General features: G+C 34.9%; 1 protein-coding gene across 2 annotated transcripts in view; it reads left to right on the forward strand.

Annotated features, from left to right (window-relative positions):
* AP1G1 (adaptor related protein complex 1 subunit gamma 1) overlaps nt 1-19,795 on the forward strand; it is a gene marked incomplete at its 5' end in the record, with an annotated part of 61,854 nt that overhangs the window by 17,476 nt on the left and 24,583 nt on the right. For both annotated transcript variants that reach the window (XM_081118779.1, XM_081118778.1), the window contains 8 exons: nt 5,426-5,550; nt 9,946-10,087; nt 12,165-12,261; nt 13,459-13,535; nt 16,671-16,766; nt 17,375-17,455; nt 17,595-17,693; nt 19,336-19,391. In XM_081118779.1, the coding sequence (XP_080974905.1) occupies nt 5,426-5,550; nt 9,946-10,087; nt 12,165-12,261; nt 13,459-13,535; nt 16,671-16,766; nt 17,375-17,455; nt 17,595-17,693; nt 19,336-19,391 (773 nt within the window). The remainder of the gene's footprint in view (nt 1-5,425; nt 5,551-9,945; nt 10,088-12,164; nt 12,262-13,458; nt 13,536-16,670; nt 16,767-17,374; nt 17,456-17,594; nt 17,694-19,335; nt 19,392-19,795) is intronic.

The raw sequence follows: 19,795 nt of genomic DNA on the forward strand, positions 1-19,795 counted from the left end.
ATTCGTTGTAGCATTGTTTCTAATAGAGATACATTGTGAACAATCTATATATATCCACAAAAAGAATAGGTAAGCTGTGTATTCATAAGTGGGACACTATATAGCAATGCATATGAGTGAATCAGAGCTTGTTGTCTGGATGTAATACTCAAAAATGTTGAGTGAAAAGAGCAGGAATATGATATACTTAAAGTTTAAAATATTCAGAAACAATTGTCTTTACATGTCTAGTAAGGACATGCAGCATGGCAAAGATGAACAGAAATTTCGGGTTTTGGTTACTCCTGAGGGTAGAGAAAAGGAAAATGGGATTGAGGCAGAGTGTACAGAGGGCTTCAGTTGAATTTGTAATACTAAAAGTTTTAAATTAAGTAAGTAGGGTAGAAAGTTTTGATAAAGCTTGTTGGTGGGTCAGTGAGTGTGATGTGATTTTTGGGTATTTTTGAGTGAAATATTTCATAATAAATTTTTTCAAGAGAAAAAAATGGTATGTAATATTAGTGTTTTGTCTTGTTTTGTTTTCTTTCTCCTTCTGGCACCACAGTGAAAAAACAGCCTCTGGTCTTTAAAGATTTTATGTTGCCAGGCTATAGCTTGTTCTTCAGGTGTGTGTGTGTGCATATTTGTGTAAACTAGAAAATTATTTATGAGTATTCAAATGAAGTAAAGGTAACTTAACAATACCTAACCGATCAGTTGCAGATCCATTAATGTTTATAATATTTTAATTGCATCCCTTCATCAAGATGATTGTTCATGTCATAAAACCCAAATGTTACATTGGAAAGCAAATGTATATGTGCATTTTGACCTTGTGGGGAATTGTTCTAAAAGCTAACAAAATGGGTGCAGCTTTTTTCTAAAGGGTAATAAGATTAAATGTTTGATAAAAGGCAATGGTTTGTACTTTATTCAGAAAAATGGAACAAGGCCAGAAACCTGGTTAAATTCTCTTTTTAAAAAATTGCTTTGAAATTCAAAGAAAATTAGAACATTGAGTCATCTAGAATAACTTGGTAAACATTAAATTGTCAGGCTCTACCTCAGATCTGCACCTGATTATCTTTGGGGTGACTTATATTTCAAAACTCTCCCAGGTGATTTTGATCAGTTAGGTTTGGGAACCACTTCTTAAGGCACTATTTGTTCCAAAGTGGGGCGGGCTGATAACTTCAATCTCTTAGGCTTGTTGCTAATGGCTGCCTGGAATGCTTCTGAGAAAAAATCTGAGGCCACTTCAAGGATCAGCTGGCAAGAATTAGGTAGGGAGTGGAGAACTCTTCGGGCTGTGTCTTCCACAACGTGGCTTTGTTACCTTAGTGATGAAGAAACCTCAGGTTCAGGTTGTTGAAATAATTTAGCTAGAAATAGGATTAGGGAGGCACAGCCCTTAACTCAGATTGTTTTTTTCCTATTCCACTGCATGTTATGTAAAGAGAAAACCTTTCTCTGATGTTTTCTTACTGTTTCTCACCTGAATTGGGTGCCCTTCTTGAGTCATTTTCACAGTAGTTTGTGCATACTGTATACTGTATACTATATACTGTATGTATACTGTAACAGAATACATATCATACTTTATGATGCATATCCAACTGTTGGTCTTTTATGTGTCCTGTGTATCAGTGACAATGTCTAGTGCATTGGTTTGTGCACAACAGGAGTTTACTAAATTAAAGCAAAACCACAATGTTTCAAAACAATTGGAAAGTAAATATTAAAAAATCAGTGAACAGCAAAGAATTATTACAGTCAGACCTTTGGGATGAAAAGACGGGCTGGAGGGAGAAGGTTGCTGTGGAAAAGCAAGTATATTAAGAGTGTTGTTGAAAAGGGAGAAATTGATAGTAGGTGAAGAATACAAAATAAACTTCAGCAGGAAAAGCACAGCCATCCTGGGGATTAGAGATAAGGAATGAACATACTTCTTAAGCTCCTGTAGCATCACAGGTATAATAGAATAGGACAATAATTGTTCATTGTCAATTTAAGTTATCTAAAAAAACCAGATTTTTTCCCTTTACTGAGTTGTATTTTTATAAGATACTGGTGTTAAATTTTCAAAGTCCTTTTCAAAAAAATTCCAAGACTCAAATGCTTTTTTGTTATTTTTGAAATATATGTTGTTCAAGTTTGGAAGGGGTACAAATGATTTCCTAAGTTTTTTTTGGTTTTTAATTATATTAATTTTTCTAACCACAAGTTAGGTATAAGTTCCCTTTATCCTGCAGTTTTGTTTTTTTTCCCCACCTAGGCCAGTTTTATTGATTTCTTTGGAATAGACAATGACAGTTCATTGATGCAAAATTTAAAAGCTACAAAAGGGTATATGATGAAAACTGCTTTCTACTCTCTTCTAATCACTTAGTTTCCCTCTTTGTAGGCAACTGGTGGCATCCATTTCTTGGCTATCCTTTCAGAGATATTTTATACATCTTCAGGCAATGGATATATATGTTCCCCCGCCCTCTCCTTTAAAACACATATTGTCACATACTGTTTGCACTGTTAGTCTTGAGGATTAGCCCATGTCAATATATAAAAAGCTTTCTCATTCTTTTTCCCCAGCTTTTTTGACTTGCTTGTGTAATACAGCATAGTATTCCATTATGTATGAATCATAATTTATTAAACTGATACTTTATTAATGGACATTTATTTCTAATCTTACAGTTTAATGCCACAGTTGAATAAGCTCCATTATTTTGCACATGTGTGAATGTAAATATAGTATAAGTTTCTAAGAGTGCAATTGTTGAGTCAGAGGGTGTATGTATTTATAATTTAGGTAAGCCAGGTCTTTCTTACTACAGTTTGGGCTAGTTTATACTTCTATCGTTAACATCCTTGCACTGATGTGACAGTAGGTTAAAAGTATGTCAGTATGGTTTTGATGTGCATTTCTTTTTTTGTAATAACCTCAAGGCATATTTTGTATATCATATAATTCACCTTTTTCAAGTGTACAATTCAGTGATTTTTTTTCCTTTAGTAAGTTTACCTAGTTGGGTTTGCATTTGTTTTGTGAGGAGATTGAAGTCCATTTCATATGTTTGAATTATTTTTGTTTTCTTTGAATTGTCCATATTTTGTTCCATTTTTATATTGAGTTGTTGGTCCTTAAAAAAACAAACAATTTGTAGGATCCTGCTACATAGGATTTCATGACTATGAAAAGATTACAAATATTCTTTCTGAGATTGTCATTTGTCTTTTGACTTTGCTCACAGAGTTTGGGGTAAAAGCAAAACTTTTCTGGTGTGAATATAAAAGCTGGCCTGTTTACTGGGGTCTTAAAGCATTTGCTGGATTTGTGGGTTGGCAGTGTTTCAGGTGGGATTTCAAGTAGCTTTAAGTGAGGAGTAATAGTACTGGATGCATTTGAGGTTGTTAACTAGGGCGGATACATTTAATTCATTAGTACATTTCTTTTTTAACTCACACAAAATGTTGAGTTGTGTTTTAGTGATTGCTGCTCAAAAATGGATATCCTCCCTCCACATTTACCATACTCCACTGTACTGCCCTCCAACCTTTTTCTTTTTCAGCAGTTGAAAACTTTGGTAACATTCTTCAAGATGAAACATGGTACCTTCTCAGCACTATTGCTGGCTACTCCACCTAAGTGTAAAGTGTGGTCAGAGTGAATCCCTCACTGGAGGGTGTATTTCAGATGCCACTTCCAGCTATATAATCTTATGTTTCCCCTCAGATTTGTCACCTTAAAAAAATAAATGCTTATTATTAAAGCAAAGCCATGGTACTGGTGGGAATACTAAAAAGAATTATTTTAGTATTCTTTTAAATTTTAGTTTATCTTTTTGCTGTTTAGTTTTTAGGTAAGTTTTAAATGAGTATTACAAAAGCAACAAATTCTACTCCCCAGTCACTGATGACTTTTAGTGTGACTATTTTAAAATTTGGCCTGAAAAGTACAAAGTAATGTTAACGCCGAAAAGTATGTCCTCCTCATCAGTTCATCTTAGTAAAATATTTTTGGATAATTTATTTGTGTAATGCCTGGAGTTCGCTGGAAGCATGATTCAATGAGGATGATAAAAATTTCAGTGATACCTGATTCTAAAAACATTTCCTTTCACTTCTAAAATGTTTATTCATAGACTAAATGGAAAGATTTAAAAACCTTCAGTTTAAAGGGTAAGATTTTTCTAATAACATTTTAGCTTCTGATTTTTCTCATTCACTTCAGTAATTTTTCTGCTGACGTTGTAAAAATGACTTTCATCATCTTCTATTTCAGAAATTTAAAAAAATTTAACTTGAATGTATAGAAGAAGTGAAAGGGTTGTTACCTAATTTTTGTCAATCTCAGAAGACGTTGTAGTTTTTGTTTTGGATCCTGGTGGTTCCTTTGGAGGCTTCTTTGACTTGCTCATGATAGTTTCTGCTACCTTTCGGTGTTTTTAATACAGCTCGGGACAATTTTATTTGTAAACTTACTTTCCTTAATTTTACTTCTGAACTTATGGGCAAATTCAGGTGGGAAGTAGTCTCACATGATCTTAGATTCCTTTGTACATGGATCTGCATTTGAGCCCCTTCCTTTGGGAATGTGGTGATTCTAAATGGGGGAGCATAGTTTGAAAAACTCTTCTAACTTGTGTACACCCTTTGAAAATGACTCCTGTGGAGAGTGTGTTTGACCTTTTCCATGTTAGTCAAGAGGAAATGATACAGTACAGCATAGTGGTTGTGGCATTCAAGAAAAGCTAAGTAGAGAAACAAACTGTTTAACTACAAAAAGACTCTTAAGCTCTGAAGATTTCTAATAATTAAAGAAAAAAGTTGTGTAAAATACTTTAGGTTAATTCCACTACTGAGTTCTCCTCTGGCTTTTTTTCTTTCTTCTGTATTTGATTTCTAAACCCTCACTTCTCCCATGGTACTTGGTTTAAGCCCTAAATGTAGCACTTCCCACATTATATTAAAGTTAGTTATTGTCTGTCTCTTCTTCAGTTGTACATTCCTGATGTTTAGGACAGTGTTTGGCACTTTGATGTATTTCCAGTTGTTGAGTTTTTTGATATTCAGAACAGGAACCAGACCTTAAATACACAAATGAGTTAAGTGCTCATTTAATGTAACCTGGGGATTAAATTAGGAATTGGGTTTATTAATGTTTTATAATACTTTTCTACTTTGTATTTGTATGAATCTGTAGTACTAAGATACATGTCACAGATTATTTGGATGGCACATATCATAGGAGCTTGACAGAGATGATCTATTTCAGAACTTTATTGCTATCAAGATACCCAAAGATCTTAAATCTTTGTCTTTGAGGTGGCTTGATGATACAGGTTATATCTATTTACTTTAATCATTCATTGGCTCTGGGATAAAAACATTGCTTTCCTGATTGTGGCAGCAATTTCTTAATTTCATTCTTTTTTTAAATTTGCAGTTGGAGTGCCTCAAGCTTATTGCCTCTCAAAAATTCACAGACAAACGCATTGGCTATTTAGGGGCAATGCTGTTGTTAGACGAAAGACAAGATGTCCATCTTCTCATGACCAACTGTATCAAGAAGTAAGTCTTTTTTTTTAAGTTATATAATTGATTAATTTATTTGGTATTAAATATCACTTGTTTTTTTCATAGTTTATTGTCTCTTTATATATATATTTTTCTTTATTTTATTTTTTCTCCATCACCATTCATCCACACTCTACCGTCTTCTACCCACCCCCTTCCCCTACAGCCACCACACTGTTGTCCATGTCTGTGAGTAAGAAGTAAGTCTTAACCTTTCCTTCTAAGAACTACTTTGTAATTTTAGGTCTTTCCTATAATATGACATCAGTAAATCTTGACATCTTCTATTTACTGATTTTATATTTGCTGTCTAGAATATATCTGAATTGCTTTTTCATTCTGTAGCTTATATGTAAAGAGACTTAGCAAAGGATTAAAACTTCTAATTTTCTGTGGTTAATTAAATAAAAGTATTGCTATGCATCTTTAGGCATAAGACCACAATTTAGCAATGCCTTCATAGAATAGAAAAGGCATTGGTAAATCTGAGCTTTCTTATCTTATATTTCCAGGACTTTGAATACCATAAATAATGAAATGTTACATTTACTAAAGAATTACCAGTGTGTATTCTGAATAAATACCATTTAAAAGTAAAAAAAGAAATCTAGTCTGTAGTCTAATCCAAGATATCATTACGTAGAATTATACTTAGCCCTGTGAATATTTGTGTGTCTTTTTTTCCCTTTCTAATGGGTTCTTTACTGATTTACTAGTCCAGTCATGTTATGGAGAAATTAGAGGACCCAAGCAGGGAATTTAACAGTTCTTCCCAGCGTCCCTTTTATAACAAATTTCTGTTAGAAAGGCATGGAAGTCCTGACAGCCTATTGGTTAAAGGGACTTTCTGGTTGATTTTCATTTGGTTTTGGTTTGTCTGTTTAATCTCCTTTTTTAGATTTCTATTTCATTTGCAGTATTTGTATATTTGACAGAAAATAGAATCGGGGATATAGGTGATCAAATTTGTAGATACTGAACTCTTTTTTTTTTTAAGGTTTTTTTGTTAATCCTCACCTGAGGATATTGGGGGAGGGAGAGAAACATCGATGTGAGAGAGACACATCAATTGGTTGACTCCCTTCCACACCTTGACCGGGGGCGGGGAGCAAACCCAAACCCCAGGTACGTGCCCTTGACTGGAATTGAACCCACCACGTGGGCTGATGCTCTGGCCACTGAGCCACACCGGCCAGGGCTAGATATTGAACTCTTATACTTCTCTGTGATAAATAATGTTCTATTTTAAAATTTCCCAATGGACAATGGAAAATTCCAAAATAAGAATTATGATTTGGTTGTAAATATTGAGTGTATCATGTAAATACATCGAGTCTGTGAACTTAATTTTTGGAGAATCTTGTTTTTTGGTCTTGAAATACATATTAATAATGAAAATACTAAGTTGATTCATTTATTCAACCAGTATTTATTATATACCTGTTGCATGCCGGGAGCTGTTATAAGCTGTGGGGATGGAGAGTGAAAAAAATGGGACAAATTCTTGGTATCATGGAGGTTACATTTTAGATGTTCAGCATGACTCTTTTATACATTTACTCTGGACTGGCCTCTGAGAATTTCTTTAATTTTTGTTCTTTCATGCTCTGTTGCCCTTATTACCCAAGCCTTCAATCACATGCTGATAATTTGGCAGTTCTGCCTAGCAGCAGGTTCATATTAGAGAGTTAATACCAAACTCCAGTATAGGTTTGTAGCTTGATAAAAGTGGAAGAATTAGGCACATAGGCAAAGAAGAAATCTTTGTGTTTAATTTTAATGAGACCCAGCCAAGCCCCAAGCGCATTTAGGAGAGAGCTACTAATAGTTGGAAATGGATCTGGCACTTTCAGTCTAAGCTCTCTTAAAGGACTTTGCATCATTAGTTTGTTTTTTTTTTAACCTGTTAGTGAGTGGTTTTGTGTTTTAAAAAAAATATATATCTTTATTGATTTCAGAGAGAGGAAGGGAGAGGTAGAGAGAGAGAGAAGCATCAATGATGAGAGAGCCATTGATCGGCTGCCTCCTGCACGCCCCCTACTGGGGATGGAGCCCACAACCTGGGCATGTGCCCTGACCTGGAATTGAACCTCGATTTCCTGGATCCTAGTCAGGGCTCAACTGCTGAGCCACGCCCAGCTGGGCTGAGTGGGGTTTTTTTGTTTGCCTTTTTGTGTGTATGTGCTTTTGTTTCTTTTCTTTTTCTTTCTTTTTCTTTTTTTTACTTTTTGTTTGTATTATAGGACATCATAGTGTACCAGCAGTTTTTGTTTATTAATGGATGTTTACCTCATTGTTCACTGGCCTAGAAAAACTCTAAGACATTAAATCTTTAAAAATTGGATATAATTTTTAAGAGCTTGCATTATGCAAATTAATTGTTGAAAAAGGAATGAAATGTCAAGTAAATATTCTTGGGAACTGGGAGCCTAAATAGTAAAGTCATAGTTAGTACTTTCTCTTATACTATACCAAAACTCCACAAGTGGTAATTTCTTAAGGGTTAGTTACAATGTGGAATCTGAAACCATATCAATAAAGTTTGATACTTTTTATCATGCCTAAGGCATTTGGAAAAAAGTTGGTTCACCCAGTTCAAGTATTGGTAGACAGTCAAGTCAAGTTCATGGTCGCAATACAAGTTTTCCAAAGTTGTATTGCCACCATGAACTGGACTGTCTTCCAATACCTTAACTCTGTTATTGGCAACAAATATCAATTGTTGCTCTTAAGTGATAGGCTTACTTGGCTCTTTTTTCTAGAAAAAGTCTACCAAATGTCCAAATCTTAATAATTGTAGTTGTCTGTCAGTTATTTTTCAAGTGAAAATAATGTCCATTTTAAAAGCAGCTAGTTCATAGTTTAGCTTGCAAATGAAATAAGGGCACAGGTGCTTTTATCTGAGATTGCCACAGTATGTAGCAGGAGTACTTTATGCTACTTCCCATTTTGTCACACAGAATATTAAAAAATGTGTGCTCAGGCACTGGCTGGGTTGCTCAGTTGGTTAGAGTGTCGTCCTGATGCGCCAGGGTTGCGAATTTGATCTCTGGTCAGGCAACCAATGAATGCATAAATAAGTGGAACAACAAATCAGTGTTCCTCCCTCCCTCCCTCTCTCCCTCCCTCCCTCCCCCTCCCTTCCTCTCTCTCTAAAATTAAAAAAAAATTTTTTTAATGTGTACTCAGAAGTCAAGATTTAATAAAATTAATTATTTTTAGTGCTTTGTCATAAGCAGTCTTAAGTGAAATGTAAGTAACTTCTTTCCTTCCTCCCTCCCTCCCTTCTTTCCTTCCACCATGAGTGTGTGCCAGTGAATACAGTGACCACTAGTACAGTTTGGTGCTGCTGCTCTCAGTTGTGTTAATGTCTCAGTAGTTTTTCCCACCACTGCTTTTGCACCATCAGTGCAAATGCCAATACAGTCGACAAATGAGTTAATATTGTGGAAATAGTTTGGATCTCATGGACTCCCTAAAACAGTCTTGGGGACTCCCAGAGATCTGTTAACCACACTTTGAGAACCACTGGATTAAAGGATACTAAAATGCTTTTAAAGCAGGTAGAAGTAGCATAACTCATATAATAATTCAGCTTCTGAATAGTTGAGTTGATTATAATACACGGATGAGTTTACTGGCACAGGCTTATAAATATTTCAGCTTTCTGTACGTAAAAACTGGCTGGTTTGAAAATAATTTTGTGAGGTAATCTGTGCCTGTTAGAAATAGGATTTTGTGTGTCTGTATCCTCAGATACTGGGCCGCTATAAATATCTAGCTCAGTTTGTTAAAGGTGGTTTAATTAGCCAATTTTTTCAGTTACTATTTTTTCTTCTTTTGAATAAATAAAAGTGGATAGAATAATGTCACATTAAGGTTTATACCATACAGGATCAGAGGGTTTCAGTGTTTCTGTATGTTTAAATCATCTTAAATGCTTTAGCAGTAGAGATTGTGTTTTCTAATTTTTTTTTTGAAAAAGCTTTTGGTTAATGTATATTGAACTATTTTTGTTAGTAGTAGAGCATATTAAAAATCTTTTAAAGATACAGTTGTCCTTCATATGTCTACCATTACCAGTTTTTACTTTCAGTGGTTTGCTGAGTTTTCTAAAGTGGGTTGCCTTTAAAATCCAACAGATAACATCCAATTTCTGTTGCTGTGATATTTGGAAATGTCAAATTGTTAGCCTGTAGGAGGGACACTCAGTCAGGTTGTTGTATTGATAATATTTAATAAAGTTAGAATAATTAGTTTTTACAACATACAATCCTATTATTTTCCTTATTAGAGAAATTATGAATTATTTAGAGCTACCTCATTAGATTGTGAAGCTTCTTCATGGGCACAACACATTCATTTCTCCCTCTTTCCTTTCTTTTGCAGTGATCTTAATCATAGCACGCAGTATGTACAGGGGCTAGCACTTTGTACCCTCGGCTGTATGGGCTCCTCAGAGATGTGCAGAGATCTTGCAGGAGAGGTAGAGAAACTCCTGAAAACCTCCAACTCTTACTTAAGAAAAAAGGTAACTGTTAATGAAAACAAATTTCTGCTTTTGGATTAGGGAGTATTATGGAGGTGAGAAGGCAAATTATTCATTTAAAAAAAAAATGTTTTTATTGATTTCAGATAGAGGAAGGGAGAGGGAGAGAGATAGTGATAGAAACACCAATGATGAGAGAGACTCATTGATCAGCTGTCTTCTGCACGCCCCCTACTGGGAATAGAGCCTTAAACCTGGGCGTGGGCCCTGACCGGAAATCGGAACCGTGACCTCCTGGTTCATGGGTCAACGCTCAATTACTGAGTCACACTGGCCTGGCAAATTATTTAGTTTTGAAAGCTCTGATGTTAATATATAACATACTTTTCTCTGTGCATTAGGTGTATTTTAAAATGATTATATATGAATCAGGTGTTTATAAATCAAAATATTTTTTATACTAATTTTTGGAGGTGATTTTTTTTGTTACTAATTAACTCTCCACTTGATAAGTGATGGTAAATACTTTGATTCTTTTAATTCCCCTTTTTCAGGGAAATGATTTATAAACAAACATTACTAGATATCCTAGATGGCATGTTTAATTACTTCCTAAATTACCTGATTCTAAACAGTATTAAAGTGATAACGAACAAATACTTACAAATTTACTTTTATCCTAATAATTAGTGCCCATGTCTTTGTATTAGTGCATTTGAGTCTCTGGAAGTGCAGTTCCATTGGGACCTAGATAATTATGAGGGAATGATAAAGAACACACTTTCTAAAATTGGTACATCTGAATGGAATAGTAATGGAAGACAATGATCTTATTCTCTTACTTGCTTTTATTTGTTGATGTAAACATTTTGTTACTTTATTGTGCTTGAACCCTAAAACGTTCATAAACAAAGGTTATACAATGTAGAACTCTAATAAATGAACACTTGCTATTGTGTGGTTGGCATTTACTGTGCCTCTCGATATTAATGGCGTGAGGCAGAGGTATTGAAAGGGCCAAGCTGTTTTCCAGGATCATATGCTGTTAACGATGGCTGCAAACCATTGAGAAAGCCAGTCCTTTCTCTTAGAGTGTGTGAGCTGACCTTGTTCAGAAAGAACATTAAATAGAACATTCCTGCAAATAAGAAAAAAAATCTTTTTTCTCCTAGATATAACATGGGAAGAATTAGCTAAAATATTTTCTTGTTAATGTATTTAAACTTTTATAGTATTCAACTCCCACAAATACGGTTGCTTTGGGGGGGGTAACCAAAATCAGTCTTTGTATGTACCTTTCTTTCCAGTGAGCACACTATGACCATCTTCTCTTCAGTAGAAACTAAGTGTCTTTCAAGTGATTTTCTTGATATCAGCAGAGTGAATTGAGGAAGGTATAGGTATTATTAAAGTAATAGCAGGCCCTAGCTGGTTTTGCTCAGTGGTTAGAGCGTTGGCCTGCGGACTAAAGGGTCCCAGGTTTGATTGCGGCCAAGGGCACACATGTACCTCGTTTGCAGGCTCGATCCCTGCTTGCAGGAGGCAAGCAGTCGATGTGTCTCTCTCACATCGATGTTTCTCTCTCTCTCTCTCTCTCTCTCTCTCTCTCTCTTCCCCCTCTCTCCCCCCCCCCCTTACTCTCTCTGAAAAGCAATGGAAAAAATATCCTTGGGTAAGGATTAAAAAACAAAGTAACAGCAGATTTCAAGCACCTGCAGCATATATCTTTCAATTGCATGGTGTTTTTATAAAATCCTTGTTTGGTCATCTTATTCAGAGGAATGATGATCACAGATGTAAGTCTTTATTTTTTACTTTGCAACTCCACATAAATTATGTTTTACTTGATAAATTCATGTTAACAATGGTCTAGTTTAGAAACTTTTTATACACTTATTTTGTAATATATGAACAAAGGGACAGGTGAGCTAGAAGTTCTCACTGATGAAACAGTATAAATTAGAAAGCCCTAATCTGTTAATAATAAATCTGATATCTTTTTTCTTCTTCATTTTTCTAGTAGATGAACTAGTGGATAAGGTTTTTTTGTTGTTGTTTATAAGATTGGTTGCCCTGACTAATTGAAATAAATTTTTTGTTTTTTTAATTTTTTTTATAGGCAGCACTGTGTGCTGTTCATGTCATCAGGAAGGTTCCTGAACTTATGGAGATGTTTTTACCAGCAACAAAAAACTTATTGAATGAAAAGAACCATGGTAATGTGATTTGAGTGCACTTGGTAAAGTACTGAGGGGGAAGGGGAAAGAGGAAAAGCTTCAGGCAGTGTTGGCCTTCTGTCTCAGCGCAGTGGAGTTAGTTGCCTTTCTACTGGGCTGGACACTCTTCCAGGAAGGGCTGATCAGTCTAATCTCTCTTCCACTCTCATAGTCCACTTTTATAATTGGAGATTGATTCCTTCATAGTAAATTTGTTTTTCATTTCTGGTCCTCTTTTACCATACTAAAAGTACTGTGTTGTTAAATACTAATATTCAGTGTACTATACAAATGATCCTAGCCTCAATTTTCATGTGTAAAAATCCTTGGATTTCCTGGCTATCTTTGGTTAGAAGAAAAAATTATTTCTTTATTGCTTGTGGTAGGAGTGCAAGATTTGTGAAAATCCTTTTAGGTTACCTGTAACAGGAGTTTGTAATGAGTACTCAGCTATGTTTATATAAAAGTTGAGAGGAATTAATAAATAGAATGTGACTATACTTTTCCAAACATTTTGCTTTTATTTTGAAGTCAGTGAAACAAGTTCTGAGTAAAGAAATTGTATGTGTCCTAAAGACAAAGAGAAAAAAAATGGTAGGGTGTATTTAATTTGATTAATTCAATTCCACAACTAGAAGGCTCAACAAATACTTGTTGAACAAATGAATGTTTAGGGCACTTATTATTTAGTGGAAAATACTGTGAGCTGCTTTTCACTCATTCTGGAACAAGCAAATTCACTTCGTCATCCACATTACTGTACCTGGAAGTTTTGATACATTTTATCTGGAAATTTAACCCCTTACTGATATTTTTACATCTTGAATTGTCTATCAGAACTCAGCTGAGAGTTCAAGTATGGAGCAGATGATACGTAGCTTATATTGACTATGAGCCTGCCTTTACGGGTATTCTCAGATGAAGAGACACGTGCACTGGTTGTCATTTTTAGCAGTTATTTTGGTCATATAGTTGTTTAAAACACTCTAATTTGACTGACTTCACCAGTGTTAAAGCAGTTAAGCATCTGTTAAATACTTCCTTTGTATTCACCTTAATGCTTAGATTTTTTGGGAGATTAAACAGCAAAAGTAGCAACTATCCTTTTGGAAGTGACCTTCAGAACTCAAAAGTCCTGTTCTGCGAAGTTGACTAATACAGCCTCGTTTTTAGTTTTCATTTGCTCTTTTCTTTCAGGTGTCCTTCACACATCTGTAGTCCTCCTCACAGAAATGTGTGAGCGAAGCCCAGACATGCTTGCACATTTCAGAAAGGTAGGTGCCATTTTATATGCCTAAGCCTTTCTTGATTGAAAATGATTTTCCTGAAAAGTACGTGATTTTTCTCACTTTTAAATTTTCTTTTGAAAGGAAGCTTTGGAGCTAAATAAAAGACTTAGCCAACCCTGCTGTATTGTAGGGCTGGAAGCCAGATTTAGGCACATAAGAACTGGCAATGGTACATTTTCTTCCCTTTCATAATAGAAGTCTTTTCTCATTGTTGGCAGACACACCAATTTCTCATGTGCTTTATCTGCTGTTTTCACATTAAAGTCAGGAAATGTAATCTGAGGTTAAATTATAGATTGTGTGGGGTTTTTTTAAGCAGGTAATTTTATTTTTTTTAATGTGAAAACTGCAGACTGAACTTTGACATTAACTTTTACCTATTACAGGGTCCCCCAAGTTCATTTTGGGCTGTTGACTCTGGTGATGGAAGTCTCTAGTTTTGTTAATTTGCTCCTTCCCTCCCTTTCTTACAGCATCCTGAAGTGGACATTTTTGTTTTCTCCACTTACTTTTAGAAGGCAGTAGCAAGAAGTACTCAGAAAGATAGTTCTTTGAGTTACAGGCATTTACCTTTTTTAAAAATAGGGCACTGATCACTCCATAAATGGGGCTTACTTTGTACTTTAGATCTAATGAGATTCTAATAGCAGTTCTTTTTTTGGCTTTTTCCCCCCTTAGATGTTCATGTCTTGATTAAATTATTGTAAAATAGTATGAGACCCGTATCTGTCCCTAATGCTTGCTTTGTATGTTTTGTTCCTGTTGTCTGTTTGGAATCCTGCTGTATGTTAGAATGAAAAGGTAAGAATTAACCCTCTTTTAGATGGTGCATGCTGGCATTAAACTAGGTCCTTAGTAGCTTTTGTGTATCCATCCACAAATGTGGCTTTTTAAAATATACTAATGCTGAAGTTGTGCTTAATACTGTGTTATTTGTTCTAGCATTTTTGGCTAACTCCCTAGTCCAATTTTTGTCTTGTCATTTAAACTCTTGACTCCAAAGTCAGCCTTGGATTTCAGTTGCAGCCTTTCCTGAATTGTAAGCCTCCTTCTCTACCTTTCCTTTATCTTCGCTTGAGAAACTTGGAGCAGTTTCCCAATGGTTTTGGTGATGGCAGTTCCAGATCAGTTTGGAGCCTTGACACAAACACTGCTTCTTTTTGAAGTAGATATTTTAGAACCATAAGTGGGTAACCTCGTACTTTAAAAACCTCTGTGTGTACTTCTGAGCTTTCAATTTAGACTTAGAGCTTTTATTTCCCCCTTTCCTGCACTTATCTTGCCCAGAAGTTTTGGAATATGAAAAGGATTTTGAGGGGGAGCAGGTGGGCATCAACTGATTTTCATGGCTGCAGCCTTTCCCTCTGTCATCTTATTTTGTTTGTCTTGTCATCAGTTTTAGCAACTTGTATTTTTGTCTGAATAATAAAGCTGGGCTTCAAGAATTAGTACGCTGAGCACTCAGACACTTGTGCTTTTTGTCCGAGGGTGATCTTATGTGGTGTGCTGGTCTTTTGGCAGCGAGTAAAACAAGGAAAAGGACTTCTCTAAGACATAAACCACATTAAAAAATAACCAGAGATACGTGTAATACAAAAAGCAGACCATTGGAAAGTATGCAAGGAGAGACTCTTTTTGTATAGAGTTGTTAACTAGAGAATCCTGGTTTTATGTTAATTTAAAAATTATATTGTTTTACCTCGAATATAAATCTGCCCACAGTTGATAGATTTAATGTGGCTTCTCTCTGTGGCTTAAGATTTGTTTTAATCTTGGAGTCATCCAAATCAGATTTTTGTTTGAGTGACTTATGAATCACTTAATTCTGAAGTGTTGTGTCCAAACTTATTTAAATTTACACAGACTCTGTTCTCTTGTATTTAGAAGTGACCGTACTTAGCCTTGTGAAATGTTCTGAGTGTACACCTTGGGCATAGCTTGGCTTTTGTTTCGATCTTGTTCCCCTTTTAGAGCTGGAGTGTAGGGAGGGGACAGAGTCCAAATACAATGAGAAGAAAAAATTGAGTTGCAGCAAAGTTAGGGCTGTTCTGATTGCCTCAAAAAGAGAAGTGATTCTGTGGACACTTCTTAATTTTAGATGCTTAGAGTTGTTTATATAGCTAAATTGTGTTTTAATTGGAGACTGGAAAAGTTCCTATTGTGGCAAACATTTTGGATTAGGATTTTAACATTAAGGGATTGATCAGCAGAATGAAATGAATAGTAACATCTGAAGCATCTTTAAGTTCAGCTTGGCAGTATAATTGCTTCTCTATGTGTTATGACTAAATGAACAAAGTAATGGAAGGACAAGAAGAGAATTCTGACCATGAGGAATTAGTTTCATTACTAAGGTAAGACAAGAAAACAGGTGACAGATCAGTCTGTATAATTAGGTGCTGAAATTAAATTTTACTGAAAATTGTGTCATATGAGTTAAGAATAGGGAAAGGAAATTATTCATGGCCTTGGTATCTTCTTAAGGTGAAAGATACAGTTTTTTGTCTGTCTTTTTTCACTTGGTCAGTGTTGGAGGCTTTTGTATTCCCTGTTGTTTGTTGGAAAAAGATGTAACTAGCCCTATCTCAAGAGGAGAAAATTTTTTTTTCTCTATTTGAGATAGTATGTTTTAAAACTATAATTTTAATAACATCACCAGTATTTTGGGTATGATACCATTTTATATTCAAATGCTTGTATATGTGCCGTCCAAGCGAGCACTATATCCAAGTGTTTGAACGGATAAAAACTGAATATGTTTGTGCCACCTAAGTATGCCAAGTTCTGTAGATGTAGAAATGCAATATGCTTCATAGGCATCTGTTTTACTTGGTTCCCATAGGCTTTCTGACATACTGTTATTGTATTATCTTTGCATATATAACTCTGGAGTAAAAAAGTTTATTTTTAATTCAGATAAAATACTTATTCCTTCTTGTGTTCTTGGTAACAGTACTCCTAAGTTATATTTATCAAACATCAACAATTACTAGTATATTGTATCAATAAAATTTGCTTAGACTCAGACCCTTGTACCCTTTTTCTAAGCCAAATTACCTGCCTATTCATGAGAAAGTCTTTGATGTTCACTGTTTTTTTATGTATCTTTCTTCCCTGCAGCTTGTGCCCCAATTAGTTCGTATTCTAAAGAACCTCATCATGTCCGGATATTCACCAGAACATGATGTTTCTGGTATCAGTGACCCCTTTTTGCAGGTGAGCTTGAAAGGAAACTTCGGATATGTGATATGAGTTTAATGGCTTGAATAGACCATTTCGTTCCTCTTAAGTTTGTGTTGGGTAGAAATTTGGTAGTTAACTGATTAAACTAATTGCATTAATAAATGAATAGTGACACAAATCTGCATTTCATTAGATTAACAGAATGAAGCTATAGTTGTAATAGTCAAAATTCTGTACTACATAGAGACGTATCAGTATATCGGCATACCTTGTTTTATTGTGCAGATGTTGCTTTTCCCCCCAACAAATGGAAGGTAAGACTCTTCACAGCACAAAGGTTACCACTCGCTTTATTGCAGTGGCCTGGAACCGAACCCTCAGTGTCTCCAAGGTGTGCCTATAATATAGCTCTACAGGTGGTGATATCTTAGCAGTGGGGTGGCACAGCGTGGTTGTCTAATAACTTCATTAAGACACAGAAACACATGTAATTTCTCTAAAGGTAATGTTTAAAATTCTTCTGTTTCAATTTTAACCATTTCTAATGGGATCTAAGACTTCCTTTAAGATATTTGAATATCATACAAAGCTCCTTTGTGTCAGACATAATTTGTTGACATTTCTCGTATTTTGTGCATTAGGTACGAATTTTACGGTTATTAAGAATTTTAGGACGAAACGATGATGACTCAAGTGAAGCTATGAATGATATATTAGCACAGGTGAGTAGACCAAACTTGCATTATATTAAATACTCATCTTTGGTGGCTATAGAATCAATCTCAAAATTTCTTTGTTACTTCCAGACAGTTTTTGGAAGCATTGTTTTATTGTTGTGTACTGCCCTCTGTGTCTTTTCAGGTTGCCACTAATACAGAGACTAGTAAAAATGTAGGAAATGCTATTCTTTATGAAACAGTTTTGACTATCATGGATATTAAGTCGGAGAGTGGACTGCGAGTAAGTCTTTTAAAATCTTTTCTTCTCCCTAAACATTTCATTTAGAATAATTGACTTGGACCTTTGCACTTTGGAAATGAATTCTATTTGAAAATTAACTTTAGGAAGAAAAATATCTTAAATATTTGTTTTTATTTAAGAAATAAACACATAAACTAAAACAACTCAAACAGTAAAGAAGATGTGTAGGGAAAAAAATGTCTGCCGTTAGCTTTCACCTGTAGACTCTGAATTCTTCCTGTGCAAAGTACTATTACCATGTTCTAATGTATTTCTTCAGAGATGCTTTATCCATATTTAAATGTGTATCTCTTCTCTTGCCCACTTTTTAAACCTTTTTACTTGAAATAATTTTAGACTTATAGAAAAGTTGCAAAAACAGTTAAACTTCTGTATTCTCTTCACTTATCTTCCTATACTGTTAACATCTTGCATAACTATTGTGTAATTATCAAAACTATGAAATTAATATTGGTATCATTCCATTAACTAAATTACAGACTTTTTTTAGATTTCCCCAATTTTCCTACTAACGTCCTTTTCCTGTTCCAGGAGCCAATCCATCGTTCCACCTTGCATTTCATTGTCATGTCTCCTTAGTCTCCTCCAGTCTGTGACAGTTCCTCTATCTTTCCTTGTCTTTTGTGACTTTTACACTTTTGAAGAGCACTGATCAGTTGCTTTTTAGAATGTCCCCAGTTTGGCTCTGTCTAATACTTTATCACAGTTAGATCGAGTTTATGCTTTTTTGGCCAGACTATCTTAGAAGCACGGTGCCTTTCTCAGTACCATATCAGGAGGTACATGCTATAAATATTTGTCTCACTACTGGTGATCTTAACCTTGATCATTTGGTTAGGGTGGTGTCTGCTGTGTCTCTCCACTGTAAAGTTGTTTTTCCCTTTGTAATTAAAAAGATTTTTGGGGGAGATACTTTAAGATGATGCAGATACTTTGTTCTCAGACCTTTGCCCATCAATTTCAGTATTCATGAGAAGATCTTGTCTCAACAGTTGTTAGGGTGGTGTTCTAATGATACTTTTGTGTTTCCCTCATTTTGTCCTCATTAAATGGTCGGAATTCTTCTGTAAGGAAGAGTTCTCCCTCATGAATTTATTCATTCTTTAAATCATTTATTAATATAAGAATAACCAGTCCATAGCCTTATAAGAAACAAATTTACTAATCGCAGTACAGTATTTGTGTATCGTTCTTTTTATCTTCAAGGTTACAGTATCCAAATAACCAAAGTAACTTGGGTTCTTTTTCTTTCCCCCCTTTCAAACAGAATGGTAACATACCATGTATATTGTTCTGCACCTTTTTTTATCTAACATTATGTTGGCGCTAGTCCTTATTCATGTATAGAGACCATACTTACTTAAAAGAAATTGTGGTAGAATACACATAGCATAAAATTTACCATTTTAACAATTTTTAAGTTTGTAGTTAAGTGACATTAAGTACATTCACATTGTTGTAAACTAACACCATCATTTGTCTTCAGAACTTTTTTGTCTATCCAGGCCATAAAATACCAATTACCGCCTTTATATAGTTTGTACCCAACAGAGTTCAGGAAGTTTAAACAATATAAATATTTAACTTTCCTAGATTTTTAACCTATGCTATTTTTCTTTAGGTCCTAGCCATAAATATCCTGGGTCGTTTCTTATTGAACAATGACAAGAATATTAGGTAAAGCAATTGAAAAATGTCTTATATTTTGTTATTATAAACTCAGTGTTTTCATGAGTGACTTTGCTCAAGATCACACATGTATTGAGTGATGTATCTAGAATTTCAACTGAGGAAACTCAGGATTTCTATTTTTAGTCTGGTCTTAAAAGTATTTTATGAAGAATTTGAGGATTTGCCTCATGGCTTAATTTTCACACCTCTTTATACTATAAATCAGGAGTCGGCAAACTTTTTCTCTAAAGGACCAGATGGCCAATATATTAGGCTTCTATGGACCTTTGGTCTCCGTGGCAATACTCATCTGTGCCTCTTGGCAAAAAAATAGTCATAGGCTGTATAAATGATGAATGTGGCTGTTCTGATAAAAATCTATTTACAAAACCAGACAGTAGAGGACCAGA

Source organism: Miniopterus schreibersii, assembly GCF_964146895.1.
Source record: "Miniopterus schreibersii genome assembly, chromosome: 18".
Taxonomy (NCBI): Eukaryota; Metazoa; Chordata; class Mammalia; order Chiroptera; family Miniopteridae; genus Miniopterus; species Miniopterus schreibersii.